Source organism: Dendrobium catenatum, unplaced genomic scaffold, assembly GCF_001605985.2.
Source record: "Dendrobium catenatum unplaced genomic scaffold, ASM160598v2 fragScaff_scaffold_9, whole genome shotgun sequence".
NCBI classification, from domain to species: Eukaryota; Viridiplantae; Streptophyta; class Magnoliopsida; order Asparagales; family Orchidaceae; genus Dendrobium; species Dendrobium catenatum.
The window spans coordinates 813,130-838,732 of NW_021318471.1; the positions used below are offsets into that span (position 1 = coordinate 813,130).

Below are 25,603 nucleotides of genomic sequence, written 5' to 3' on the forward strand. Positions count from 1 at the left end.
ATTCATTAAACAGAGCCATAAACTTCAGGCTAAAATTCTGTTCTTGTTGCTATGCTATTTTTTTGGTTTAAGCCAACTGAAGGAAGAAAGGAAGAAAAATTATTCTGTGCGGGACACTGAACTTCATCTGAAGATTAACCTGAATATGTCACGTCACCCTTTAGTTGGTACCACGGTTCGGTACTGCTTGATACCGCTGATATGGCTGCACCTGATTCATCTTCAAAAGTAAAATTGCATCCAGCCTCCACATTGAATAATTTCTCCGGAAGGAAAATGATGCTTCTTAATCTTGGAAGTAAGAAAATTGTGCTATTTGATCTGTCTGAAATCAAGACTATCCACAACAATCTTTATTTCTATTAAAATTAGTAACATTTATAATTAAAATCTTTATTTTTTAATCAATTTATCATTGATTTTAATTTGTATGAGAATTAATTCAATTTTTATGTGGGAAGGGTTTTTTCTTTTTCTTTTTGAATGTTACAGATATACGATGAGTTTCAATCTTTCTAAAAGGAGAATTGCTTATTTTCGTTTCTTTTACAGACCAATGTTACAGAATATAAGATCAAGAAGGTTTACTTGCATGCTAATAAATTCTTTCTAATTGTATATGCTAAATATCCATATGATATTATTTATTTCTATTCATCTAAGAATATAACTCTTCTACTGGCGTCAAAATGAGTAACCTGGCAAGGTTTAGCTCAATGGATGATGAACCTAAATTTGATCATGGAGGAGCCATCATGTCGGAGGCCAAAGCATTGGAGGATGATTTTTAGATTTTTTTTTGGGATGGCTTTCTTACTTCTTCTTAAAGCAGTTTTTTTAATTTTGTACAAAAAAGCTGCTTTAAAATAAAAAGTAGTAAGAAAGCCGTCCCAAATGAAGCCTTAGTCTGAAAAGAGTCAAGCTAGTATTTGATATGCACGGAAGGTGTTCGAGCAAAGTTTCAAGAGAAATGCATGCCTTTTGTTCTTTAATATCAGAGCTCCTGTTTTATTTAAAATAGGGGCTTCTTCTCATTTTATTTTCATGTTCAACTGAATAAACATTTCATTTCCAAATAATTAAAAAATGACAACTTTAGTTACAATTATGTCATAAGATGCTTCATTAATCATTTTCAAGAGAAAGGTTAGTCTGCTTCAACTGGAACTCTTAAAGCTATCTAAAAGCTTCCATTATAGTATCTTGCACCAATTCTTTTTTCCTGAATGTTGAGTTTGTGTTAACAGTTTAATCAGGCCTTTGCTTGTTTCCAGGAACTTATAATGGAGGATAACTACTCATAGCTCCGAGTAAGAGCTATAAGATTCCAAGATCTTGCAGGTTCGTCTTAAATTGTTCTCCTACAGGTGAGCCTGATTTAAAGAATATAGCTGGGTATCCAATAGGTGCTTCCACCCATGCTTCAAGTCCTTGATGAATATTTTCTGAATCAATGGAAGACCTTCCAAATATGTTTCCTGTCCATATATGTTGCCAAGAACATCCCTGTTCTAGTGGAAAATAAGCTTTCACTTGCTTCTTTCCTTTATCTAAAACAGGAACTACAAGTATCTCCGTTCCTACCAGAAATTGTTGGTAAGTTAGGCTGTGGATATGCTCATCATGAGGATAATGGAGGAACAGATGCCTGGCAATAGGTAAACCATTCTGTGAAGCTTCCTGTAGATCAATAGATTTGTTAATATTTGAGGAGCTAAACCTCAGTTGTTTTTATCAAGTTTTGTATAGAGAGATTACCTTAACTAGTTGGACCCTGTAAAACTTCCAGGCCTTGTATACCTTTGCAAATCGTGAAAAATGACTGAATGTTTTGCTGTTAGAGTAGAATTGGCAGTTTGATTCTGGCTTGTTTCCCTGCAATATCCTTTCAAGTTTATATTATGGTGCTAATGTTTATGAATTTTTTTTGGAATAGTTGTAATGAAGGGGCTGTTTGGTATGCGGATTTAGGCTGGATTTGATGCAAAATCCAGACAAACAGCCTAAAATGCAAAACCAAATCTCACGGAAAACAAAATTCCGCCTTTTCGTCATAAATCCCGGATTTCGAAAATCCTCTCGTTCGGCGGATTTCTGAAATCCTCTGGCTCCATGGAGCGGGAAGGAAACTCCGTCCAAATCTTTAAACCTCTTTAAATTCTGAATGAAATAGCCAAATAGTCACATAGGATTTATCATGAACGTTACCAAACAGTTTTCAGGATTTAAACGCCTCAGGATTTCATAAATCCAGATTTGAAGGATTTACGAAATCCTACTTAAATGAAATCCTAGATTCTACCAAACAGCCCCGAAGAGTTGACTAAATGCAGAAGTTAAAATTCCATGATGCTTCTGTTTCTTACTTCATGTGTTCTGTAAACTGTATTGAATGCATTCAACTCCATCCAGCGCATTAAAAGCTCTTCGCTTCTTTGGTAATTGATCATAGGAAAGTTTACTGAACAGTATCCTCCAATGTCGCTATGATTGAAAGCAAAACCTGAGAGTCCACTGCTAAGCAAACCTGTGACACTGCTTTTTATTCCATCATTGTGTTGCCAGCTTACCATTTGATCACCTTCCCAGAAGAGCATTGCCCACTTTGGGCTCTCTCTGAAGCCAGCCCTCATGAAGAAGACCAGGCTTTCTTCGGCATCCTCCCTCTCCTTTCCTCCACAGTTAGATTTCCACTCATCCACAAACTCTCTATTCACTCTTGCCCATAATTCTGGATATCTGTTATGAGCAGTGATGGGATCTTCACCTGTTCATTGTTGGCATACTTATTAATTCTTTTTTTTTAAGATAGTATTACACAAGAAAAGGAAGATTTATGAATGTTATGATAGAAACCTGAGAAGAGGTTGGCATCTAAAGGCAGGCCTTCACCAAAATCTGCCATCCAGCCTCTAATACCACAATCCACCATCTCATGAAGTATCCTCTTGAACCAACCACTGGCATTTGGATGTGTGAGGTCTAGCATTCCTACATCAAATGCAGTGTTGGGTACCATGTAGGTTGTACCATTTTTGGCTTTCACCAAGATATCCAACTTTTCTGCTTCTTCAAAGAGATTTTTGTTCTTGTTTGGCTTTTCATTTGTCTGCAAATAAGCTGGTCCCTTAGAAATTTAATGCTGTAGTGCTGTATATTTCGTATATAATGCATATATAGATAGTTACTTCTCTGATTTTCCTTTGAATTCATGGGAGCAATTCGTAGCATTTGGACTGATAATTTTATCTAAAATTTTTCAAGTTTTTGGAGGAGAATTACTACCGGAACAAGGCAAGGATTGCAGTAAGCCATAACTCTGATGTTGTTTGCTCCAAAATCATGAACTAATTCTCTCCATCCAGCATAGTGCGTGGTGTCAACTTCCCAATTCCACCACAACTGAGACCCAATTATTGTTTTCCTCTTGCCAACCCAGTCCTGCAAGACTGCCATATTTAGTAGGAAGCCATTACTGAAATTTTGTGTTCACATATATTTTTAGCTGTCATGATTATGCAGGCTAGCTTGTTACCTGTAACCAGAAGGCTGATACAGGAACATCATGAGCTTTTAGTTGATCCCAAACCCTGCGAACAGCTTCAGTACCCCCTTGCATGCCAATAATGGCACCATTAATGATCCAATTTGGTAACACTGGAGGTCTTCCAATGGTTTCTGTGTAGCGTTCAATGAACTCCACAGGTGAGCTTCCTTTGAGTATTCTTCCTCCTACAAAATTTCCATGTACCTAGGCAGAAATTTTACCAAATGAAGTCAGGTGCTATTTAGCTTCATGAGATTTAGCCTGCTTGTAAACTTTAAAGTTTTGAAGTAAGAATCATTAATGATTATGCACATTCTTTCAATTCATTGATCAATATGCAATATCTGGATCTTCAAAACTAGTTATTACCTGTATCTGAACTCTGTCGTGTTCTGTTAGATCAAAGACTGAGAAGTTATATCCTTCAAGGTAAAGGCATCTCATTTTTGATGTCATGTAGAATGGTGAAGGAGCATATGTTGTGCTCCAATCACCCCCTGATCTGTCAAAGAGACAAGAAACATATACTTTATAAAATGCATTTGAAATTTTTTCAACTAAGACTTCGTTTGGGATGGCTTTCTAACTGTTTCGTAAAGTGACTTTTTAGTAAAAAATTTTAATTTTTCTATTAGAAAGCCGATTTAAGAAGTAGGAAGAAATCCGTCCCAAACAAAGCCTTTAAATCTTAAAAGACTAAGAGGTTTGTGTTTGTGACAATACCTATAACTGACCAAATTAGCTGCAAATGTAATGGGTTGATCTCCTCTTCCAATGCCTTGCTCCTGCACCAGTATAGGAACTCTTTTTCCTTTGAACTCCATATGGGAGAATTGTTCTCCAAATCCATAGAACTTCTCATCTCTCTCACTCGAATATGTTATAAAAACTCGGTTGAATTCCTTAACTTCATCAACCTTCTCTTCTTCCTTCTCATCATCATCAGAAGATAGAACAAGGAAGTCTCTTGGGCTTAAGAAGCATGAAACTCTTCGCCGTCGTCGAAGACGAACCTGCTTCCACCTCTGGCCCTGGAAACCTTCTGAAAACCTCTGGTAGGGTCTTGAGCCATGCAGCTGCTTCAGCTCACCAAACCTCACCTGGAATTCAACCTGATGGTTGTTCCTCTGATGAAAAAGAACCCAATACCTCGCAGTAAGAGATGATTTATCAGCCCTTCCAAGGCTAAGTTTTCTTTCCCAAAAACATAAATTCTTGGAAGCAAATCTTTTAACTTTCTTGCTAGAGACCCAACCGCAGATCACCAAAGTAGGAAATTGGCTCCTCTTAAAAAGCTCAATAGGAACATTCTTATCATTTGATTGGAATAATCCATATAGAAACTCAGAGTCATTTACCTTCCTCTCAATGTCAGACTTGCAAATTGTTCTGATTTCATCAATGTTTTGATGATCACAGAGGAATGAGATATCACCATCCTTGATCACAAACGAGCCTCTGCTCTCCTCCACCTCAGTTTTCGCAGATGCAGCAGAGATGAATGCCTCCCCAGGTATGCTAGACCATAAGCTTCGATCTGGTTCAGATTTGTGAGATACTGATACATATCCACAATTACTGGATCTCCAAAGAAGCTGGAAATCCTTCCCAATTGGATAAACTTGGCGATGAGGAAGAATTCTGTTATAAGAGAGGGTTCCATGGATCAAAGGGAGGGACTTTGGTGGGGAAGGGAAGGGGTTGTTGATATGCTTGTGGTGTTTCTTGGAAATCTTTAATGGAGGCATGCTTGTGTTCTTGCATGGAGGTCCTCAAAAAAGATTTCGGAGATCCCAAAATGTCTTTTTTAACTGGATTTGATTACGGAATTATGCCATTATTAGCTCTAACAAAATCAGAGAGGGAAATTATTTGATGAGAAATTTAAAAATTTAATGTAGGCGTGCAAGAAAAGAACTTTCTTTATATTTATTTAATTTTGGAAATTAAGATATATTTTGGTTTTTTTTTTTTTGCTGGAATGGATGAATCTAGCCCAATTAATGGGCTCCATACATGGAGCAGCGACTGTTGAAATAATTAACAAAGAAAAGAAAATTAAAACGTAAGGGTCGCGTGTGAAATATTTATTTTGAACTGCTTGACGATGTATGTAGACGAAGAATTGGACGCCATACATCCAAATGGCAAAAGCAGCCTCATTATCAAATGTTGGAAGAGAATCACATTTGATGAAAAATTGGAGATATATAAGAGAATCACTTGCACGTTAGTTAGGGGTGTAAATTTTTTACACGACCTGAACCCGACCCGGAAAAATCCGGGTTCGGGTCAACCCGAACCCGAAACGGGTCGGATTCGGGTTGAACAAATCAACCCGTTTTAAAAATTGGGTCGGGTTCGGGTTGACCCACCAACCCGAAATTGACATAAAAATGACCCGAAAGTGACACGAAAACTCATATTTGACCCGAAAACCCGAGGTTGACCCGTTTTTGACCCGATTTTGACTCGATTTTGACCCGAAAATCGAATATTGACCCGATTTTGACCCGAAAATTAGCAATTTTAGGTCTACTTCGGGTCATTCGTGTCGGGTCGGGTTGACCCGGACCCGAATCGGGTCGGATTCGGGTCAGGAAACCTGACCCGTTTTTAAAAACGTGTCGGGTTCGGGTTGACCCGAACAGTGCCGGGTCAGTTCCGGATTCGACCCGAACCCGACCCGCTGACCCGAATTGACACCCCTAACCTTAGTGTAAGCAATCTACTTTTAATCAAACTCTATCCTAAAGCTATTATGAAGGGAATAAGGTTTCATTTGGGGTAGTTTCCTAACTGTTTTCTAAAATAATTTTTTGATACAAAATTTTTTTGAAAGCTATAAAAAACAGTGGTAAAAAACTATCTCAAATGAAAATCATTGGATAAATTCTCTTTATATATATATAGCTTTCAAAAAACTATCTCTCTTTAATTTTTTAGTAATGCATCATATTTTTATAAGAAAATTTTATTTTTATTAATCCATTTAATAAAATAGACCTCTAATATTTTTTTTGTAAGCATAGCCAAGTTTCAATATTTTTTTTTTTGTCGGATGTATAATAAGACGTGTACGTTATCCAATCAGCTCCAAGATAGACATTAAAATTCGCACGAAACCCCCAAACAATTATTAATTAGCAATCAAGTCCATCTATATATATTTTTTCTTTTTCATTAGTTTGGTCGATTCAAACGAAATATTATTATTTTGCTCAAATAATTATTATTTATTAAAATTGCGAAATTCGAAATCAATAATAATGCTTAGCTAATTTAATAAAATAATTAGTTTAACGAATTTCATCATTTTTTTAAAATATAAATGGAAAATAAACCTCTTGGTCAACCCATTAATGCCTTAATAGGTGAGCTCTGGTGGGTCTCATCGTCGTTGGTCCCACTGGATCCATCAATGGCCTCTCTTGGGAGTGAAATTATTACCAATTCATCGGATGCTGTCCAGAGACTAATAAGAATGTGCCACATCATTTTTTTTTTGTTGAGTATCAGATGATATGACGCATCCTAGTTCGCCTCCATATAATTTGATGATCACATGCAATAATTTCTTCTCTTGGGAGCTCCGACAAGATTCCATCTTGATTATTATTGTTAAATCTATCATATTGAATGGAAAAAAATATTATTATTGATATGTCATCAAAAAACTATCTTGATTAGGCACAAATCTCGAGGCAATCAGGTTGGAAGCTTCAAAAATTAAATATGTGATCATCTGAACTATGATCTCAGCAAACTTACAGTTGAACTGAGCCTCTCAAAAATGCAAACCCAACGTCACCAAATTCAACTCAATCCAAGCACAAATGGGTCCGAATCGAAGGCCTGAAGTGCTGTTGGAATGTTCAAACCATGATTTGAATTACAAAACGGTTTCCAAACATGACATGCTTATAATCGAGTCGAGCAGCTCGATGAGACAAATCCAACGAGCCCAAGATCGCCGAATTCTGATATCATTAAGACCTTTAAATGTCTGATGAACGATTCATGATCAAGGGATTCAATATTGGCCGTCCATCCAAACTACTCCCCATTTGCCCTTGATCCTCATCCTATTTACAGGTCATGCCACTCTAAAAAAACTATAAATAGCCCCTCATTTCTCTTAAGAGGGACCAAAGAGAAGAAGAAGACCCAAGTAAGAAGAAGGAGAAGAGAAGAAGGAAAAGAGGGAAGAAACTCCTCCTCGACCATCACAGGAGTTCCGTTCGACTTTCAAGTGACGCCAGAGTTCCGCTCGACTTTCAAGTGATGTCGGAGTTTCGCCCGAATTTCAAGTGACGCCGGAGTTCGGCTCGACTTTCAAGTGACGCCGGAGTTTCGCCCGACTTTCAAGTGATGCCAGAGTTCCGCCCGACGTTCAAGTGACACCGAAACTCCGCTCGATCTCCAAGTAACGCCGGAATTATATCCGATCTCTAAGCGACTTTAGGATTCAACCTAAATACCCAACATTGTCGAATCTCAAATTCTTGTTTTTAATTGAATTTTAATTCGTGAGTGGATTATTGTAATCTGATCGTCCTAAATTTTAAGGACGAGTCAATTTTTTGTACCTCAAGCAAATACTAGTGGAATTCTTTCAACTAGGCGTGGCCCCGTGATTTTTACCTTTCTAGGATTTTCCACATAAAAATTATGTTGTTCTTTCATCTTCTGTTTGTATGCTGGATATCCGTACAATGCTGAGACAAAAAAATATTCTAACTCTATTGCCGCATATATTTAAGCCCGCAACAATTATTATTATTTTCTCTATGTAGTGAAAATCCTTCCAGTGGCATACCATCTCAATCACCATATCCTGCTAGTTTTACATAAGAAATACTCTCAAGACATATATCCATGATTGGAAGGCTATGATGAAGGGCTAAAAAAGGAGAAATTATTACGTGCAGAGTTTGGATGTAATTCTACGTCCATACAGAGGCAGAGTAGTCGTCCTAATATAGCAACAACAATAGAAGGATAAATTAAAAAAAATAAAATTAAAAAATAGAAGGATACGTGTAGTCATATGAAACCTTCATGCACATGAAGTTGGCTAATTTTTTAAAAGGAACATTTTAATTATCATAATTAACAAAAACAGAATGTTTATTTTAAAATTTAAAAAGGAACTAATTCGCTAAAATAATTGGCTCATTTAGAATGCGTCAAGCTTTTTGGTGCATCCAGAATGCGTCAATTGTTTTAGCGTATTCAAAAGAAGAGAGAAAAAGATGAAGAGAGATAAGAGTGAGGAAAAGGCGGCAAAAATTCCAGAAAGAGAAAGAAAAAGGTTGAGAGAAAATGAAAGAACAGAGGGAGAGAATGGTTTATTTTTAATTATTAAATATTGATTTATATGTTTAATATTTTTTGGTTAAAATATTTCATGAAAATATTAAACATATAAACTTTTTAAAATATTATATTAACTTTTGTTTTAAATATAAAAAGTATAATTTATAAACTTTTAATAAAAATAGATTAAAAATCTAATGAAATATAATTTAAATAGATTAAAAATATATATAATATAATATTAATAATATTTAAAATAAATACAATTTCCTAATAATATAATATTAATAAATAATGTCCTCTCTTGAAGAATAACGAATGACATCCCTTAAAGCTCTATACAACGCGACCCACCATATTCTTATGCGTGAATAGGCTTTAATGACATCCCTTAAAGCTCTATACAACGCGACCCACCATAATGTCCTCTCTTGAAGAATAACGAAGAGAAATGTTTTCTATAAAACTTCCTTTGGAGCCACACTAAAGTTTCGTTTGGGACGGCTTTCTTACTGCTTCTTAAAACAGTTTTTAGTATAAAAATTTTAATTTTTGTACTAAAAAGCTGCTTTAAGAAGCAGTAAAAAAGCCATCACAAATGAAACCTAACTCTACCAAAAAATTTCTATGGAGTGAAGACTAGAACATGGCTTATGAAGTTTTATATGATTGGTTTTACAAAGAGAGACAAAGTTAGGTGGAAGGAGGAAGAGAGCCATTAGTAAAAACAAAATGTATTAAACACAAAAAAAAAGCTAAAGGACGATTTGTTTGTATACAGTGACAACACAGAGAAAACGATTTTCTAATGTGGGACTAAACTCAATACTTTCAAATGGTCCACAGATATAATATGAAGGACCATTAGTATGTCCACAATGAGAACAAAGAGGAGAACATTTTATGATGTAGGCTAAAGGCATTTATTAATATTTTGGAAGTAAATTCAGTTACTTATTAATTACATTGGAATCAACCACATAACATGAAATTGTAAAACAGTCATAGCCTTTGCAGGCTCCGAAAATTTTGAGCTTTAGGACTTTGACCTCTCTACGTTATATTCGGGGAGAGTTTTAACGGACAAAGTTTTGTTTTGCGATCAGATATTGTTTTGTATAATTTTGTGCACGCCTTGAAATATATGCCAATTTCTTATTTTGCATTACAGACATCGTTCGAGCAAAGTCTCACTTCGTCACATCTTTAGACAGTCGATTTTGACCATCTTCGCTCAAGTCGATGGCGAGAGGCTCCTTCTTAGATAAATTTGATGTTTTGAACATATCGGTGTAATCGTTTGGACCTGTGACGAACAGGATGACTATCCAGTAAAATAAATTGCAATGTTGATCAACAGGCAATAAAAGTCCTGCATGACTGCAGCCATCCTAAACAGATTCGCAGGCTTCATTTGGGACAGCTTTCTTACTGCTTCTTAAAACAACTTTCTAATATAAAAAAATCAATTTTAGTACTAGCTAGAAAGTAATTTTAAGAAGCAATAAGAAACTGTTTAACTACTATCTTAGGCTTCGTTCGAGACGGTTTTTTTATTGCTTCTTAAAACAGTTTTTTTAGGACAAAAATTAATTTTTTTTGCTAAAAAATAACAGTTTATCAGTTGATACTTTAAAATAGATGCAGATCAGTCTTCACATGCCCTTCTGCTGCTGCCCGCGAATGAAACAAAGTGGTCATGCTCTCAGCTAGCTGCTTGTCCTTCCTTCAGTCTCACTCCAAGTTGGCTTCACAGTTCAATCCGTGACCAAATAACTAAATATATTATTCTGGAGTGAATTTTCAAGCCACATAACTCTCCTTGGCCTATTGGTTGAGAGCTTAGGCTTCCAACTAAGAGGTCCAAGGTTCGAGTCTGTGTGTATGCGTTGTGTGTGTGAATTTGCCTTAATTGGCCTAAATGTCCCAAAAAAAAAAAATTTTCATGCCAACTAAAATAATAATTAATTACTTAAAAACTATTATTTTTTTGCTAGCAATTTGGCTTGGCAAGTGCTGATTTAGATTTGCTTTGTAACCGTTTTCTTATTGCTTTATAAAACAAATTTTTAATGTAAAATTTTTTAGTTTAAAAAATTTTATACTAAAGAGTTGTGTTTTGAAAATTAGTAAGATAATCATCTCGAACGAAGCCTGAGAGTTCATTTGGAATAGCTTTCTTATTGCTTTTTAAAGCGATTTTTTAGTATAATTTTTTTTTAACTAAAAATTTTCGTATTAAGAAGCTTCTTTAGAAAACATTAAGAAAGTCTTCCAAAGAAAATTTTAATAATTTATGTAGGAGGTTTGGCATTGGATCAACCAAAACATTTTGATATTCAATGGCAGTATTGTAATTCCCAAGACATTATAAAAATAATTGATGATTTAATTATTAAGAATAATTAATGACAAATTAAATATTAAATTGAGGAAAATATGAGAATTTTGTATGAGTTAAGAGCCCCTAAAAAATTTTTTAGTGAGTGATGAAATAATGAACTTTGATTAATGATACTTAGATGAGTGAACTTTACGCTTTCATTATTATAATTAGTGAAGTTTTTATTTAATTAGTATAGTACTACGTAGAATTATGAAGTCCTTTTGAGTTTATCAACCTCACTTAGAAGAAGGGCTTTATTAAGAAATTGGTTTAGAATATTTTGATTTATTCATATTTATTTTAAACACGAAAATGAGTTGGGACTATTATTTGATCGTTTAGGCGTTGTACATTCGTAATATTTTTAGAGATGTGATATTATATGGTCTTAATCTCAATTTTTTTTCTTGATATAAATGGTTAGTTTCGTGTGAAATTTGATTGTGTTGGTCTATCAGATTGTATTGTTGTATCAGACGTCAAGTCAATTTCTCATAATTGCTACGGGGTGCGGGGAGTCCTCATGGTTAGATTTGGGTGCTTTGCACCTAAAATTTTTTCGTACAATATCTCGAAGTTGTATACCCAAGTGTCATGATACTGTTTACCCAAGTGCCCTAGTGTTGCAAAGTTTGCTGAGAAAAATAACATAGAGCGGAGCGTTGCAGTGCTCTAGATTTAGCGCCGCAACACTTTGAGGTGGATTGAACAGTTTTCTTTCTCTGTTTTCTCAAGGGTGTTGTCCCTTTGTGTTATTAACTTATTTTTTCTCATGTTTTGTATGAGAGAACGGTATAAGAGTGAATACAATGAGAGAGACGAAGATAAGAGAGATTTATACTTATTATTTCTCCATATTTTATAGTGGATTTCTTGGTGTGATATGGCTCCGTGCTTTTTTTTTCGGTTTTTGAATTTTTCCACATAAAATTATGATATCCTTTACTTTTCGCTGCTTTTATTCTTCTTAATTATTTCATTGCAGCTTTTTACTTCCACCCCAAATTGAACTTGAAATGGATCATTTTTAGTGACATTGAGTTCTTATTGAGAAATTCAATCCAATTAAATTCAATGACTACAATTTCGCTAAAATCTCTCTCTCTCTCTCTCACATCATTTTCATGACTGCGAACAGTAATAATTTGAGTCCAATTGCGAAGGGCTTCCTAAGATCATCTCCAACTGTTCGACAAACAACCGAATGGAGGCCCTCAAACGTCGCAATCGAACGCCATTTCTTCCGTCATTTGATCGCAGTTGAACAGTGCAACGCCAATATTGGCGTCGCACGATTCGCTTGTGCCATTTCTTTCTCTCTACCGAACTTGTCCGAGAAAGGCGCGAAAGAAACGAACGGTGATTTAGAGGCAAAATAACGTTTCACTGGAGATGAATCACGACACATTTTAATTTTACTGCATTTTGCAGTGAAAAATGAGAGTTTCGATTGGAGATGCCCTAACTGTGAGAACTGGAAGAGCATTCAATGGTGAGGCTAAAAGCATGTGCTGTGATTAACTTCACTTGCATGAGTGTCCTTAAAGTTTTCCTTGGCATCAATGCCTTCACGAGGCCTTCATTTGCCATTATACGAACACAAATCAATACTTGCCATAATTAGTGAAACTTGCTTAGTAAGTTAGGGTTCATTTGGGACGGCTTTCATATACATAAATTTTCAGTTTTAAGAATTTTTGTACTCGAAAATAATTTTAGAAAGCAGTAAGAAAGCTATCCCAAACAAAACCTAGCTTAATTACTATTAATCTTAATAAATGATGAAACCGATTCCATCCAACCATTGATCGACAAATGCATCTCATCTTGATCTGTTGGTTAGGAACATCTTATTATTTTTTATTATTCTTTATAAATATTTAAGAAGAAACAAGAAAGCCGTCCTAAACTAAGCCTTTGGGACGGTTTTCTTACTGCTTTCTAAAGCAGCTTTTTCGTACAAAAATTTTTAAACTAAAAAGCTGCTTCTGAAAGCAATAAGAAAGTCATTCCAAACGAAGCCTTAGGCTTTATTTGGGACGGCTTTTTTATTGCTTCTTAAAACAGCTTTTTAGTAGAAATTACCTTTGCATCATTGTGGAAAATAAAAGTTTTTTTCTTAAACCAATTTTAATATAAATTTTTTATCTATAAATAGTCATGAAAATTTTATAAATTTTTCATAATAATCTCACTTATGATCTATTCTAATAAATAAAATTTAACAAAATATGCATCACAAAGAAAGTATGTCTTATCTTTCATTTCTTCTCGTCTTTCCGTCTCTCTTTTGTATATTGCTACTATTATTCACACTTTTTTAAGGAATATTTAAGTCAATTAAGGCAAACTCACGCACACATCGCATATACAAGACTCGAATCCAAGATCTCTTGATTGATAGTCAAAGCTTACAACCAACAGACCAAGGTGTGCTACGTACATCACTACTATTATTCATGCTTTTTTTAGGAATATTTAGGTCAATTAAGGCAGATTCACACATTCATCGCTTATGCAAAACTCGAACCCAAGACCTCTTGATTGATAGTCAAAACTCTCAACCAACAGACTAATGTGAGTTATGTACTATTAATCATGCTTAGTTCAAGTATTTCCTATATATCTGAATTCCTCCAACCCTGGTCTCAACTCAAGCATCGATTCCGCCTTTGTTTCTAGCAAATATTTGAGCCAGTCAACTACTCTCAATGCTTGTCACTGACATCCATCCTCCAATCAACCACCCCACCTCCGTAGCCAACCCACCTATGGCACCTAATCTCTCCTCACAATCGATCATCTTATTAAAAAATAATAATATTGATTAGTGTAGCATTAGATTTAGGTCAATCAATCTAAGCCATGACTTGAAAATTTGAAGCTATAGCTATGGCTCAAAGATGATATAAGCACATATTAAAATAAGCAAGTTGACTAGAATTGTTAGTTATGAACAAAGATAACACTCTTAAATGATTCTGAAAAGGACAATGTCTCTTCTTTTAATTAAGATTAGTTAATTAATGCATCACACGAAGTAGATGGAAGAAAATATTTTAAAGTTCGACACATCATATATGTTACATGATATCGATACTTCTAAATAAAAGTAAAGTGTACGAACAAAAATAAGTCAATAATCATAAAAAACGACGAGGCGCGGAGCGAAATAGAAGAAAGGATGTGACTACTGCTTTTCTACTGAAAGAAAAAGAAAAGAGGCTAAATAAGTAGATTCGGGATGCCTAATAAAACGGAGAATTTAGAAAGATAAGCCAGTGGCTCTTTCCATTGTGCAAAGCGAGGCGCGAAGCGCTTACTAGCTTCCTCCTTTCTGAGAGAATTTCGAGATAGCCAGTCGCGCATTCTTCCTTGAAGAAATTTATAGAACATCGATGAAAAAAAATTTAATCAATGTCGAAAATATGAGGAATATAATCTATCTTTAATGCATCATAATCATTCAAATAGGCAACAAGTTATCTTCATGAATCCCTAAAATTTTGTATGGGAGTGTTACAAAATAGATATAGCATGAAATTTTCACAAGAATTAAGAGAGAGAGAGAGAGAGAGAGAGAGGACAAAAATAAAATAAAATAAAAAGAGTTGGTGCTTTATACCTGCTATATTATCATCAGATAAGAATATAATTAAGAAAGTTGCAAATTTTAATTTTAAAAGGAAAAGGTTTAAACTCTGATGAATTATGTTGAATCTTAATTTTAAAAAAGTTTTTGAACATCTATAATAATTACACAACTGATCAATTTCTTAAATTTTGATTTCTTCAGCTGAGTTCTTTAGGACATCTTCAATCGAAAAAAATTTTCGTTCACTTCAAAATATGATAACAGCCATATCAAAAAGTAATTTATTTTTAACTGAACTCTATTTTTAACATCAAAAAAGAATTTTTTTTTATTTTTTTTATTTTTAACATAAAAAAATATATTTATATAACAGAACATCAATATTAACATCACACTGTTCATAATTGAGATAAAATATAAAAATATAATATTTGTTTGCGACAGCTTTCTCACTGCTTTTTAAAGTAAATTTCTAGCATAAAATTTTTTAAAAGTGAAATTTTTTGTACTAAAAAGTTATTTTAAAAATGATAAAAAAATATTCCAAACAAAACCATATTTTCATTTATCATTTGAATGGACGAATGATAAATGAATTGGAGATGCCCTTACTTCATAGAGTTAGGGTTCAGGGCATCTCCAATGGAGAACTCCATTTTTCATGTCAAAATACCGAAAACGTTAGAGTTAGGGTTCAGGGAATCTCCAATGAAGAACTCCATTTTTCACGCCAAAATACCGCAAAACGCAAAAATGGCGTGGTGTTGCTCCAATCGAACGCCATTTTTTTTGCTTCTGCGCGAAGGTAACGATCCTTCTCCTTTGGCGCGTTTTTTCGGTTGAGAGAGGAAAATAGCGTTGGTGAACAGTGCAACGCCAATATTGGCGTTGCACTGTTCACCCGCAAGCAAATGGTGGACGTTTTGACGTTCGGCTGGAGCGACCGAACGACGCCAAACACTCGTTTGACATTCGGTTGGAGATATTCTCACTGCACTCACGTAGTCACGTGAATCACTACATCCAAATTGTGAAAAGGTCTGCCTTTTGTCCTTTCTTATATCCCCATACACCAAATCTAATCTTGCCCTGCGCTATTTGTACAGCCCGAATCATGGTTCACTTTGAAGTATTGTTATTACTATTTTCAGTACTGAGAGCCAAACTCAATAAATTCAAATGTAAAAAATATGTGTAAATGGGTTGGATCGGGTTCGAGTCATTTTTAATTTGAGCTTGAGTTTAATTATTTAATCTAGTTTTAGTTTGAACTCGAGCTTTATTCAACGAGTTTGGGTCTATTCCTTTATTATGAAAGGAAAAAATAATTATGATTTAAGCAATTATTGTAATGCAATAATAAAAAAATGGGATTTAATATAAAAATATGAGATGTGATTTTCAAATATTTCAACAATTTTATACTTGAGTGTTGGATTTTAACATATTTTAAATATATTTTATATTAATATTTTTTAAAAGAGTTTCTCTATTAGTTTATCGAGTTTAGCTCACAAGACAAATATATTAGCAGCTCATGAATCTGCTTGATTCACTTACATTCCTTCCTCTGTCATATGTTCTTTGAAGATCAACCAGAATGCATCACGTCGCCTCCTGCTCTGTACTGTGGCTCGGTACCGCTGATGTGATGCATTTTGATTAGTCTTCGAACAATGAACTGCGTTTGACGTCCGCACAGAATAATCTCTCATGTTCTTTGGTTTGTAATGATTAATAAAAATTAAATTTTTTCATTGGGCTGATTATTTTGAGATAGTATGACTTTTTGTATGGTTATTTTGGTAAGGAGTGTAGCATTTCTGATGTGTTATGTTGCTATAGGGGTAATGGAATTAATGAGGCCTGACAAAATGGAGGTTCAGAAATAAGAAGAGAAAGCCAGTGATACTCCCCATGACTCCCGTTTCAGTTCATGTATTTCCATTTTGCCATCTTTAGCAATTTAGCTCCACATTTCTGGAAGAACCAGTCTCGAATCAGAGAAAGCACCCTCAGATTAAAGTTGCCCAGATTAAAGTTCTTATTTTGATGGACGCTTAGTTCTTTGAACGGCTGCGGGTATTCTCTCTCTTTCTCTCTATGATTCTCTGTGTCTCAGCTTCTATCTTGTCACTGGTGTTGATTGGTTTATTTCTTCTCAGAGGGGAATCAATGGCAAGCGATGCACAAGATGGGATTAAGACAGTGGAGTGCTTGAGAGGGAGGCTGCTTGCAGAGAGAGAGGCTTCCAAGACTGCTAAGGCTGAAGCAGACCACATGGCTAAAAGGGTATTACAAAAAAAATCTCTTCCTTACTTTCCATTATTTGCTTCAAAATCAAATTTTCAAAACTTTTTTTTTTCTATGATTTTGGGGCTGCAGTTAGCAGAGCTAGAGAAGCAGCTGGAGGACGAGATGAAACACAGGGAAAGAGCTGAGAAAAGGCTGAAGCTTGCGTTGAAGAAGCTGGATTCCCTCAAGGTATTGGACTTTCCCTGTCAAATGGATCTGTCCGATAGTTCAGCGAGCTCAACTTCCCCAAACAGATGCTTTCTGAATAAAGGGAGATTTGAGAAATGGAAGGATTTAGGGCAATGTGGGTCACCTGGGAGGGATCTTATTAAAGATAATGGATCTCTGAACTCTTTTAAGGCTTCAGCATATCAGTTAGTTTCTCAGGATGGGAGCTGGAGTTCTGTTGGGACAGCGAATTCTTGTAACAAGGAAGCCTCTGAAGGAGATGAAGGAAGCAACAGTAGCGTCTCCCAAGAATATGCTGATGGTCCTGTGAGGTATGTATTTGTAGGATGCTAATTGTTTTCTTCTAAGAATACGCTGAATCTTAATTTTTTCTTAAAGCTTATTATCCTCTGATAAAAATGACAAACTACTGGTTTTGAAGTTTGGTTCTGCAATTTCATCAGGTTTTGCTTAGGCATTTGAAGAAATTTAGTTTTGCATCTTATGTGAGCTGGTTTTGTATATGTTGAGATAAATTTGGGTTATGTCAAAGATTTAATTGGCATAAAAATGGAGTCATTGGAGTTTGATGCTTTGTCCTTGTTTCCTGTGCCAGGAAAGACATAAGTGGATCTTATTGGTTTTTTAAAAAGATATTTGTCGATCTTAGTTTCAATATTAGCAACCACAATATGGTTATTTCCTTAAGTTTCATTTTGGAAGGGGCATTGAAAGCATTCGATGTTTCAATTAGCTGGAAATTGTTTTTGGAGCTTTACTTTTTGTCCCGTTTCCAGTGCCTGGAAAGACTAACATTGATTTTAACTTCTCAAAATCTTTTTAAGAAGCTTTCTGTTCAGATAAGATCAGAGTTTCAGAACATTAATTTCAATAGCATTACCCTCTCCTAATTTCATTAATTTTAATTCACGTTTACAGATAAGGCTAAATTAGCTGCCATATGTGGCAAATTTAAATTGAATAATTATTACTATTAGTGCTAGAACATTCAAGACGGTAAAAAGAGGATGCATCATTTTAGCATTATATGAAGATCCTAAACAGATACATATAAGACAAGTCGAGAGCAGCTCATTGGAGACAACATTTTTTACATAGAAACATGAAAAGGGGAAAACCATGAGATTTGCCCAAATGAAATGCTTCCGTAGGTGTGCATCATAGGTTACAAATTATATCCTTCTTCGTTATTGGAGAAGACATTGATACAATATGGTAAACATGGATCATGGATTATAGCTTTCATGGTGGAATTTGGAGGAGTTTTAAGGCATTGGAGTTATTTTCAAGAGATCATTAATAATTTGCTTGGTCATTCTCCTTATAGGATAGAAGAACACATGCCACGAAGATGACCATAAGACTTGTTGTTGTTGTTAAACATTGGTGTTGGTGCCATTGTTGGGCATTGGCAGTGATAGTGATGGCGGACAATAACTTTGTTTGTGATGGCATGCATTGATGTTTGTGCCGACGGCGTGCATTGACCTTGGTGATGACTGGCGTTGATATTGGTGTTGACAGTTGGTTGTCCTTGTTGGCGATGGTGGGCATCATCATTGGTTTCAATGGTGTGCATAGACCTTATTGATGATGTTCTGCAACGACAAAGTTGACGACATGCATCAAACTTGCTAAAGATGGCTTGTGTCGACATTAGTATCCATGTTGTGCATTGGCACTGTTGGCAATGATAAGAGTTGATATTAATGTTAACAATGTGCATCGACCTTATTAGTGATGGTGCACATTGACGGAATTTGGTGATGGTAATTGGCAGCGACAATTGTTGAGCAGAGCTCTATTATTCTTCAAAATTGTGAACTCTCTCCAACTTCCAGTCTCTTTCATATGTAAAATGGGGGTCTATTTAAATTTTTTTTCAAAAGAAAATTTTGATCATATTAGCCAAAATTTTCAAACACTCCAGTGGATGGCCTACATTTTTTTCTCTTTGATCACACAAGGTTCTTTAGGCATTCAAGTGACCAATTAACTATGAAATTGATCAATATTGGGCTAGTTGGATTCCTCCCGCCTTAACACATATTTTGATTGTAAGCATATAATATTCGGAAATTATTTGGTTCCTCAAACTGTATCATGAAGTTTCTAATTATACTAATTTACATTTACTTGAACTCGGATCAAGGCAATTTTAGTGTTGAAACATTATTTTCAATTATAATTTTTTAAATTATACTTTGGATGGTCCCCAATTTTATTCAAAAAGTTTTTATTCACATATTTGCATCAATAATTGAATTTGATTGGATGGATTTTCTGGTGATGTGTCAGTTACTATAAAAAGATGTATTTAACTAAGAGATAAGGATCAAAATGATCCTTTTCTCTTTACGAAGGATTAAAATGGCCACCGACTTTTTAAAAGTCTTATTTTAGTCTATTAACTTTTTTAATAATTTTTGTAATGGTTAACGATCTTATTATATTTAACTAGGCAGCTTATAGTGAAGTAAAGATCTTAGGCCTGACAAAATCTAATACCCAGCTCAAAACGTCATATTTAGGCATATGGTTTGATGTTTGAATACAGTCTTATATCTTGTAAAATATTATAGCAAAGTCAGACCTTATATCTGATAAACCGTTATACCTGAATGAAATACTTGTATCTAGATAAAATATCTTATATTAGAGTAATATATTTTAAAAGTAAAACATCCTTATATGATGAAATTTTTATTTGCTAATCTTTTTATAGCATTAATTCTTGATGGTTGATTTAAATCCCTAAATTATGAAAAGGTTGCATTGCAAGCAGTCCTAATGTTTCAGTCACTCTTTGCAATATTCAAACATTTTCTTGTAACAAACAAAGTGAAAGTATACATAGGCCATAATTAAGAAACTGAACATTTATGGCAGCACAGAGTCTTCCAATTCAATGTTACATTGGTGTTGTACTGAATTCATATAGAATTTCTGTATTTATGTTTATCATAAAAAGCCTGAGATGAATGTTTCGTTGAAACCTACACAATTCAAGTAACTGACAATATTTTTATATTAAGATACCCAGATTGGGTGAAAAAATATGACCAACAATTAATTTATTAATCATTGTCACACTGAATGCTTAAATGCTTGGAAGGATCTAGCTATTGTTCATCATGCACGTTGCTGGATTCAAATATGTTTATGGGCGATACCAGAATCTTACTAGCTGTTAGGATATTCAATGAGAGGAAGAAGCACTTCCTTCTTGAGCTTCTTGGGAGGGGAGGGAGAGAGTGAAGGGGAAGGGAGAGTAGCAAAACTATTACATCCCTATTACAGCCTATAGCCTCTATTTATAGGTAACTAATAGCTGCACCAACGGCAATACAAGCCATTCAAGAAAATTAAAGAAAGTACACATGATAAACTACCTAAATCTTGGACCAATATCCAACACTAGCAAATATATTACAGGCACACAGGAAAAGGAGTGGGAAAAAGTAAATTAAAAAGAGAAGCTCTAGGGATTTCACGAGATCTCTATCAAAAAGTACAATCTGATGACAGTCAATTAGATTATTTTGTAATATGTTAGGCTCATCTTGTGCTTAGCTCGAGGTTTTGTGTTATAGGAATGACTGCATTTGAATAAGTAAAATTTCAAGGAGATGATATTTGATTACCCATTTTGTAGGATGTATATAACCTTTTGTCTTTAAAAATCTTGGAACCTAAGCTAACAATGGCTTTGATGTTTTCCTACTATTCTTTGAAATTGTTATTTTAAAGTTGTGGAGCTTAAATCTTGCACAACAAAGAAAATATGCTACACAAACTTAGTCTTAGATTGAATCAAATCATATTTCATAAATTATTTCAGTCATTCCTTAAGAGTGTTGAGTCTTTATTATATTTTCTATTGATTTATACATATTTTTTCTTTATAAAGATGGGAGCCTCATCTTATATTTGAATATGAAAAATTAAGGCTATAATCTTTCAAAATCAAGTCATAATGACATCAATAGCAACGGCAACAAGGTGTAGCTATCAACTCTTTAACATGTATTCAATGCTTTGTATTTTCTTATAATTTTGCTTCTTTACCAATTGTTCTTTGCTTTCAGAAGAATCTTTTCTTCTTAAGCTAATTCATGATTGAACTGTCTGAACTAAAGCTTCGTTTGAGATGGCTTTCTTACTGCTTCTTAAAGCAGCTTTCTAGTATAATTTTTTTAATTTTTTACTAAAAAATCACTTTAAGAAGCAATAAAAAAGCCGTCCCAAATGAAGCCTAACTCACAGTGCATTCCCAAGCAGGCAATCTTCAGAAAAATCTGAAAAACTGGACTGCAATGACAACCCAATGGAGCATCATATTGAAGAAAGGCTGGCTATTGTTCCAGTGAGCATGCCTCAAGAACCAGCAGCCAGTAATCCAGAAATCAAAAATAATGTTTATGATGTTCTTTTTGCTCTTAGGCATTTGAGAGAGCAATTGGAGAACTCCATAGGAAGAACAGTTGCCCTCTATTCCTCGAAAGAACTCCATGGCCAACAAAGAACTTCCACAATTTCTATGAATGCTGCACCTAGCAAGTAATTTTACCAGGTATTCTAAATAGGCTTAAGATTGTTTATATTATGGTTTTGTTATGGAGAGTATCGCTGTAGGATCTATCAAATAAGGCGTTTGTATTTATCCTGACTCTGAGGCTTGGGTTCTGTTAAGTCAAGTGTTAAGGATGCTTATCTTAAGCTTGCTTGTTTTGGATTGATAGTACTTTTTTTTTTTGTATTGTTATTCCATATTTTGAATAATTTTCTTAGAAGAGTTTATATAGAAGAGCCATTTTATATAGATAAAATTGTTTAATGAGCTGTGATGAGAATCATTCATGGAGTTTCTATTAATGGGTTATAAGAGAATTTTTTTTAATAGATATATTGTTAGTTAGTTATAAGATGATTTTTTAAGTTTGGACTTATCAAATTTCTTGTTCAAAATGTCCATCTTTGTATTTAGTACCGATATCTTTAGTCAGGCTTTGACTTGTTGAATATGGTGCTTTAGAGATTCAACTCAAATCAAGAGCAAAAGCAGAGAACGAGTAGAAAGAAGAAAATAATTTAAAATATTTAACATGGGTGTATTTATGGTTGCCATGATAGCATCATCTATGCTCCTTGAGGTTTATAAATATCTTTTCCTTCAAGATGAAAGAGGTAAACCCTTAAACATGTTGGGATATGAACTCCTATGTACAAGAGGAAAATCTTCATGTCCTTTTTGTTGTCTAGTAAACATAATAGAAATAATAAATCACGCAACAAACAATACAAAGAATATAACGATTGATGTGGTTCGGTGAAGATGTCTATGGACATGAGAAGGGGATGATGATTTCACTATATTGGAGAATAATAGGAATTACAATAGGATCTCAAGTTCTCTCTTTTTCTCAAGCATACAATATATTAGCTCTCAAACTTTATTTAAAGATCTTAAACAAAAATGTCCATCTTTGTATTTAGTACCGATATCTTTAGTCAGGCTTTGACTTGTTGAATATGGTGCTTTAGAGATTCAACTCAAATCAAGAGCAAAAGCAGAGAACGAGTAGAAAGAAGAAAATAATTTAAAATATTTAACATGGGTGTATTTATGGTTGCCATGATTAGGGCTTTCAATTCGTGTCGGCGGGTCATGTTCGGGTCAGACCTGAAATTGACCCGGTTGTACTTGACACGACCCGGGCAAAACCCAAAACTGGTTTCGGGTCAATTCTCTGGACCCGAATCGGGTTCGGGTCAACATGACCCGACATGGAATTTTTGAAATGCATGAAAATTTTAATAAAATTTTATAATTAGAGGCTTAGAGCATATTAGCAGAAGTGCAGAACATTAATTAATGATAAGGAAAAAAAACATAATTAGACAATTTATATTTAACATTTATTAGAAATTACAATCTACAAATTACAAACTATATAATATACAAAATTCAAAGTACATTTATTTATTCTTATATGGTTAAACACTTAAACTGGCTAAACCGACACGCCAACGTCACCAAGTCACAAGTGCCAACTGCCAAGTGCCAACACTTCAGCTTCATTCTTGCCTTCTCGTCTCTTGAACCTATTTTCAACTTGCATTAATATCAAAATGAAATATTGAAAATGGTTAAACAATAAACATTAAAACTCTAAAAACTAAAAAAATAATAAACAAATAGAAATGACAAAATTCCAAATAATAAGATATTGAGATTGCATAATGCCATAATTGTATAAGTATAACTAGAAAGCTTCAGTTGATTAGCTCTGGTAAACCCTTGATTTTTCTAACGATTACCATCTAAGGCGGCAAATTGCATTAAACTTAATGACTTAATGTAGTATCAATGAATTTATAAAGTATATGCTCTTGAATTTAGTCATTTAGGTAACGCAAATGCCACCTGGTTGCAATAGTATTAACCAACACACGACGGCTATCACTTTCTGTTTAGGAGATTTTTCATCATTGCTTGAGCTTTCATAGTTACACTTATACATTAAGCATTAGATATTCAAAAAATATTAATTCATTAAGCATCAGTCATCAGATACTCAGAAATCAGAATGTCACAAACTCACAATGTCATCAGATATTCAGAAATCACAAATTCACAATGTAACAAACTCAGATATTTAGATATTCAGAAATCAAAATGTCATTAAGCATCAACCCAGGCGACCAGCGGCCCCAATAAGAATTTCATTTTCTTTTCAGATTTCAGAATTCACAAACATAAATATGAAACAGCCAAATACTTAGATTCTAAGCTATAAGTTATAACTTTATAAGCAGCCAGAGCCAGCAGCCCAGGCGGCCAGCAATTCAGCAACACTGCAACAACAACAACCAACAATGGAACCACTAAACCAAACAACCAGTGAGGCACTGTCCAACACTCCAAACATTATCAGGTACTGAACTAGTAAACATTTGACAAATATAATTAAGAACAACAAAGAGCAATGGCCTAACAGTCACTACACACTGAACAACACCAAAAAAGGCAACATGCCAACATCCAAATATCCAAGTATTCACAAATCCAGCATTTTAAAAACACCAAAGACATGCAGCAACGACCAAACAGTCTAAGTGAGCTATGAGAGACTATACATCAGTTAATTTTAAAAAATATATAATCAAAATCAACTAGGCAACTCTGTTAGCTGAACATTTGGTATCCTCACTGTCTATTTCTGTAATACCCAAGTTCATGATGTCCTCAGTTACACCATCAAGTTCCGGATCAGTCATAACTACAGAAAAAGCATATTACTTTTAACATGAAGCCAGAAAATTGAGAGAAGAAGTCAATGCAAACATTTAGAACATTTACCATTATTTCCATATAACAAATCTTTACTGCACACTAAGGCTTCAAAAATGTCAGGTTTTAAAGCACTTCTATATTGATCCAAAATTCTACCACTATTACTGAATGCACTTTCTGAAGCAACTGTGGAAATGGGAATGCATAAAACATCTCTAGCTATAGCTGCAACTTCAGGAAACCTGTATTGGTTACCTTTCCAAAAATGTAATACATCTAACTTAACCTTCCTATCAATTTTTTGTTCTTCAAGATACATTTCAAGTTGTGACTTCTTAGGCATAGTTATTTCCTCTTCAAATTAGTCATAATCCTAGTTATGAATGCCAACATAAATGTAAAAAGTATGTTAATGAAAAGGTACTGAATAGTAATGTTTAATAACTAAAAAAGAAATACAAATACCTGAAGAAATTGTGATTTTGTAATTGAAGGAAAAGTCGTTGAGCTATCAACTTGAGAACTAACTGAAGGTAATGAGGACATGTCATCAGAGGTTTGTAGGTCCACCTTCTCATAGTTTGCAAATAATGCAAATAGCTTATCCCTAACCTTCTTTGTTTCAGAAATGTAATCACCTCCATACAATTTTTTATAGCACTATTCAACAAATGTGAACTTGTGCCTAGGATCCAAGATGACTGCTATTGCCAAGATATCACAGAAATCAAACCAGTATTTCTCAAACTTTACTAACATCCTTGTTGCAATATTTCGGATGTACTCAATACCATGTAACCGTTCATGCTTAAGTGATGCATAAGCCGTAGATACACAAGGGAAGAATAGATTTGAAGTAGGATACTTAGTACCTGAGAATGCACAAGTAATCTCATAGAAAGGTGCCAGAAATTTGCAAATAATATCTATCCTATCCCATTCAGCATTACTAGGACAAGTTTTGAAGTTAGAGCA

General features: G+C 34.4%; 2 protein-coding genes across 3 annotated transcripts; one reads left to right on the plus strand and one right to left on the minus strand.

The window, feature by feature from the left end:
* Positions 1–626: 626 nt before the first annotated feature.
* LOC110106019 (sulfoquinovosidase) lies at positions 627–5,394 on the minus strand. Of its 2 annotated transcripts, none has more exons than XM_028699055.1 (8): positions 4,271–5,394; positions 3,917–4,049; positions 3,536–3,751; positions 3,286–3,441; positions 2,857–3,109; positions 2,367–2,767; positions 1,801–1,875; positions 627–1,680 (listed from the first exon to the last, which is right to left on the minus strand). In XM_028699055.1, exons 1-8 carry the CDS (start codon positions 5,293–5,295, stop codon positions 1,318–1,320), a joined length of 2,622 nt encoding a protein of 873 aa, XP_028554888.1. In that variant the 5' UTR covers positions 5,296–5,394; the 3' UTR covers positions 627–1,317. The 2 variants fall into 2 exon arrangements, with proteins under 2 accessions (XP_028554888.1, XP_020691400.1); XM_020835741.2 differs by having other exon boundaries at positions 1,759–1,875.
* Positions 5,395–16,878: 11,484 nt separating this feature from the next.
* On the plus strand, positions 16,879–22,135 carry LOC110105974. Its single transcript, XM_020835677.2, has 4 exons — positions 16,879–16,929; positions 17,013–17,139; positions 17,233–17,642; positions 21,613–22,135. The coding sequence occupies exons 2-4, from the start codon at positions 17,023–17,025 to the stop codon at positions 21,893–21,895; spliced, it is 810 nt and encodes a 269-aa protein (XP_020691336.1). The 5' UTR covers positions 16,879–16,929; positions 17,013–17,022; the 3' UTR covers positions 21,896–22,135.
* Positions 22,136–25,603: the final 3,468 nt, after the last annotated feature.

Bases quoted from the DNA above. Each gene is read 5' to 3' on its own strand.
- LOC110106019 (XM_020835741.2), bottom strand. From the start codon at position 5,295: ATGCCTCCATTAAAGATTTCCAAGAAACACCACAAGCATATCAACAAC. The intron at 2,768-2,856 runs GTTTCTATCATA...AACAATGAACAG, and splicing joins AGATGCCAACCTCTTCTCAG to GTGAAGATCCCATCACTGCT. The intron at 1,876-2,366 runs GTAAGAAACAGA...AGGATATTGCAG, and splicing joins CAGTTTACAGAACACATGAA to GGAAACAAGCCAGAATCAAA.
- LOC110105974 (XM_020835677.2), top strand. From the start codon at position 17,023: ATGGCAAGCGATGCACAAGATGGGATTAAGACAGTGGAGTGCTTGAGA. The intron at 17,140-17,232 runs GTATTACAAAAA...TTGGGGCTGCAG, and splicing joins CAGACCACATGGCTAAAAGG to TTAGCAGAGCTAGAGAAGCA. The intron at 17,643-21,612 runs GTATGTATTTGT...ATTCCCAAGCAG, and splicing joins TATGCTGATGGTCCTGTGAG to GCAATCTTCAGAAAAATCTG.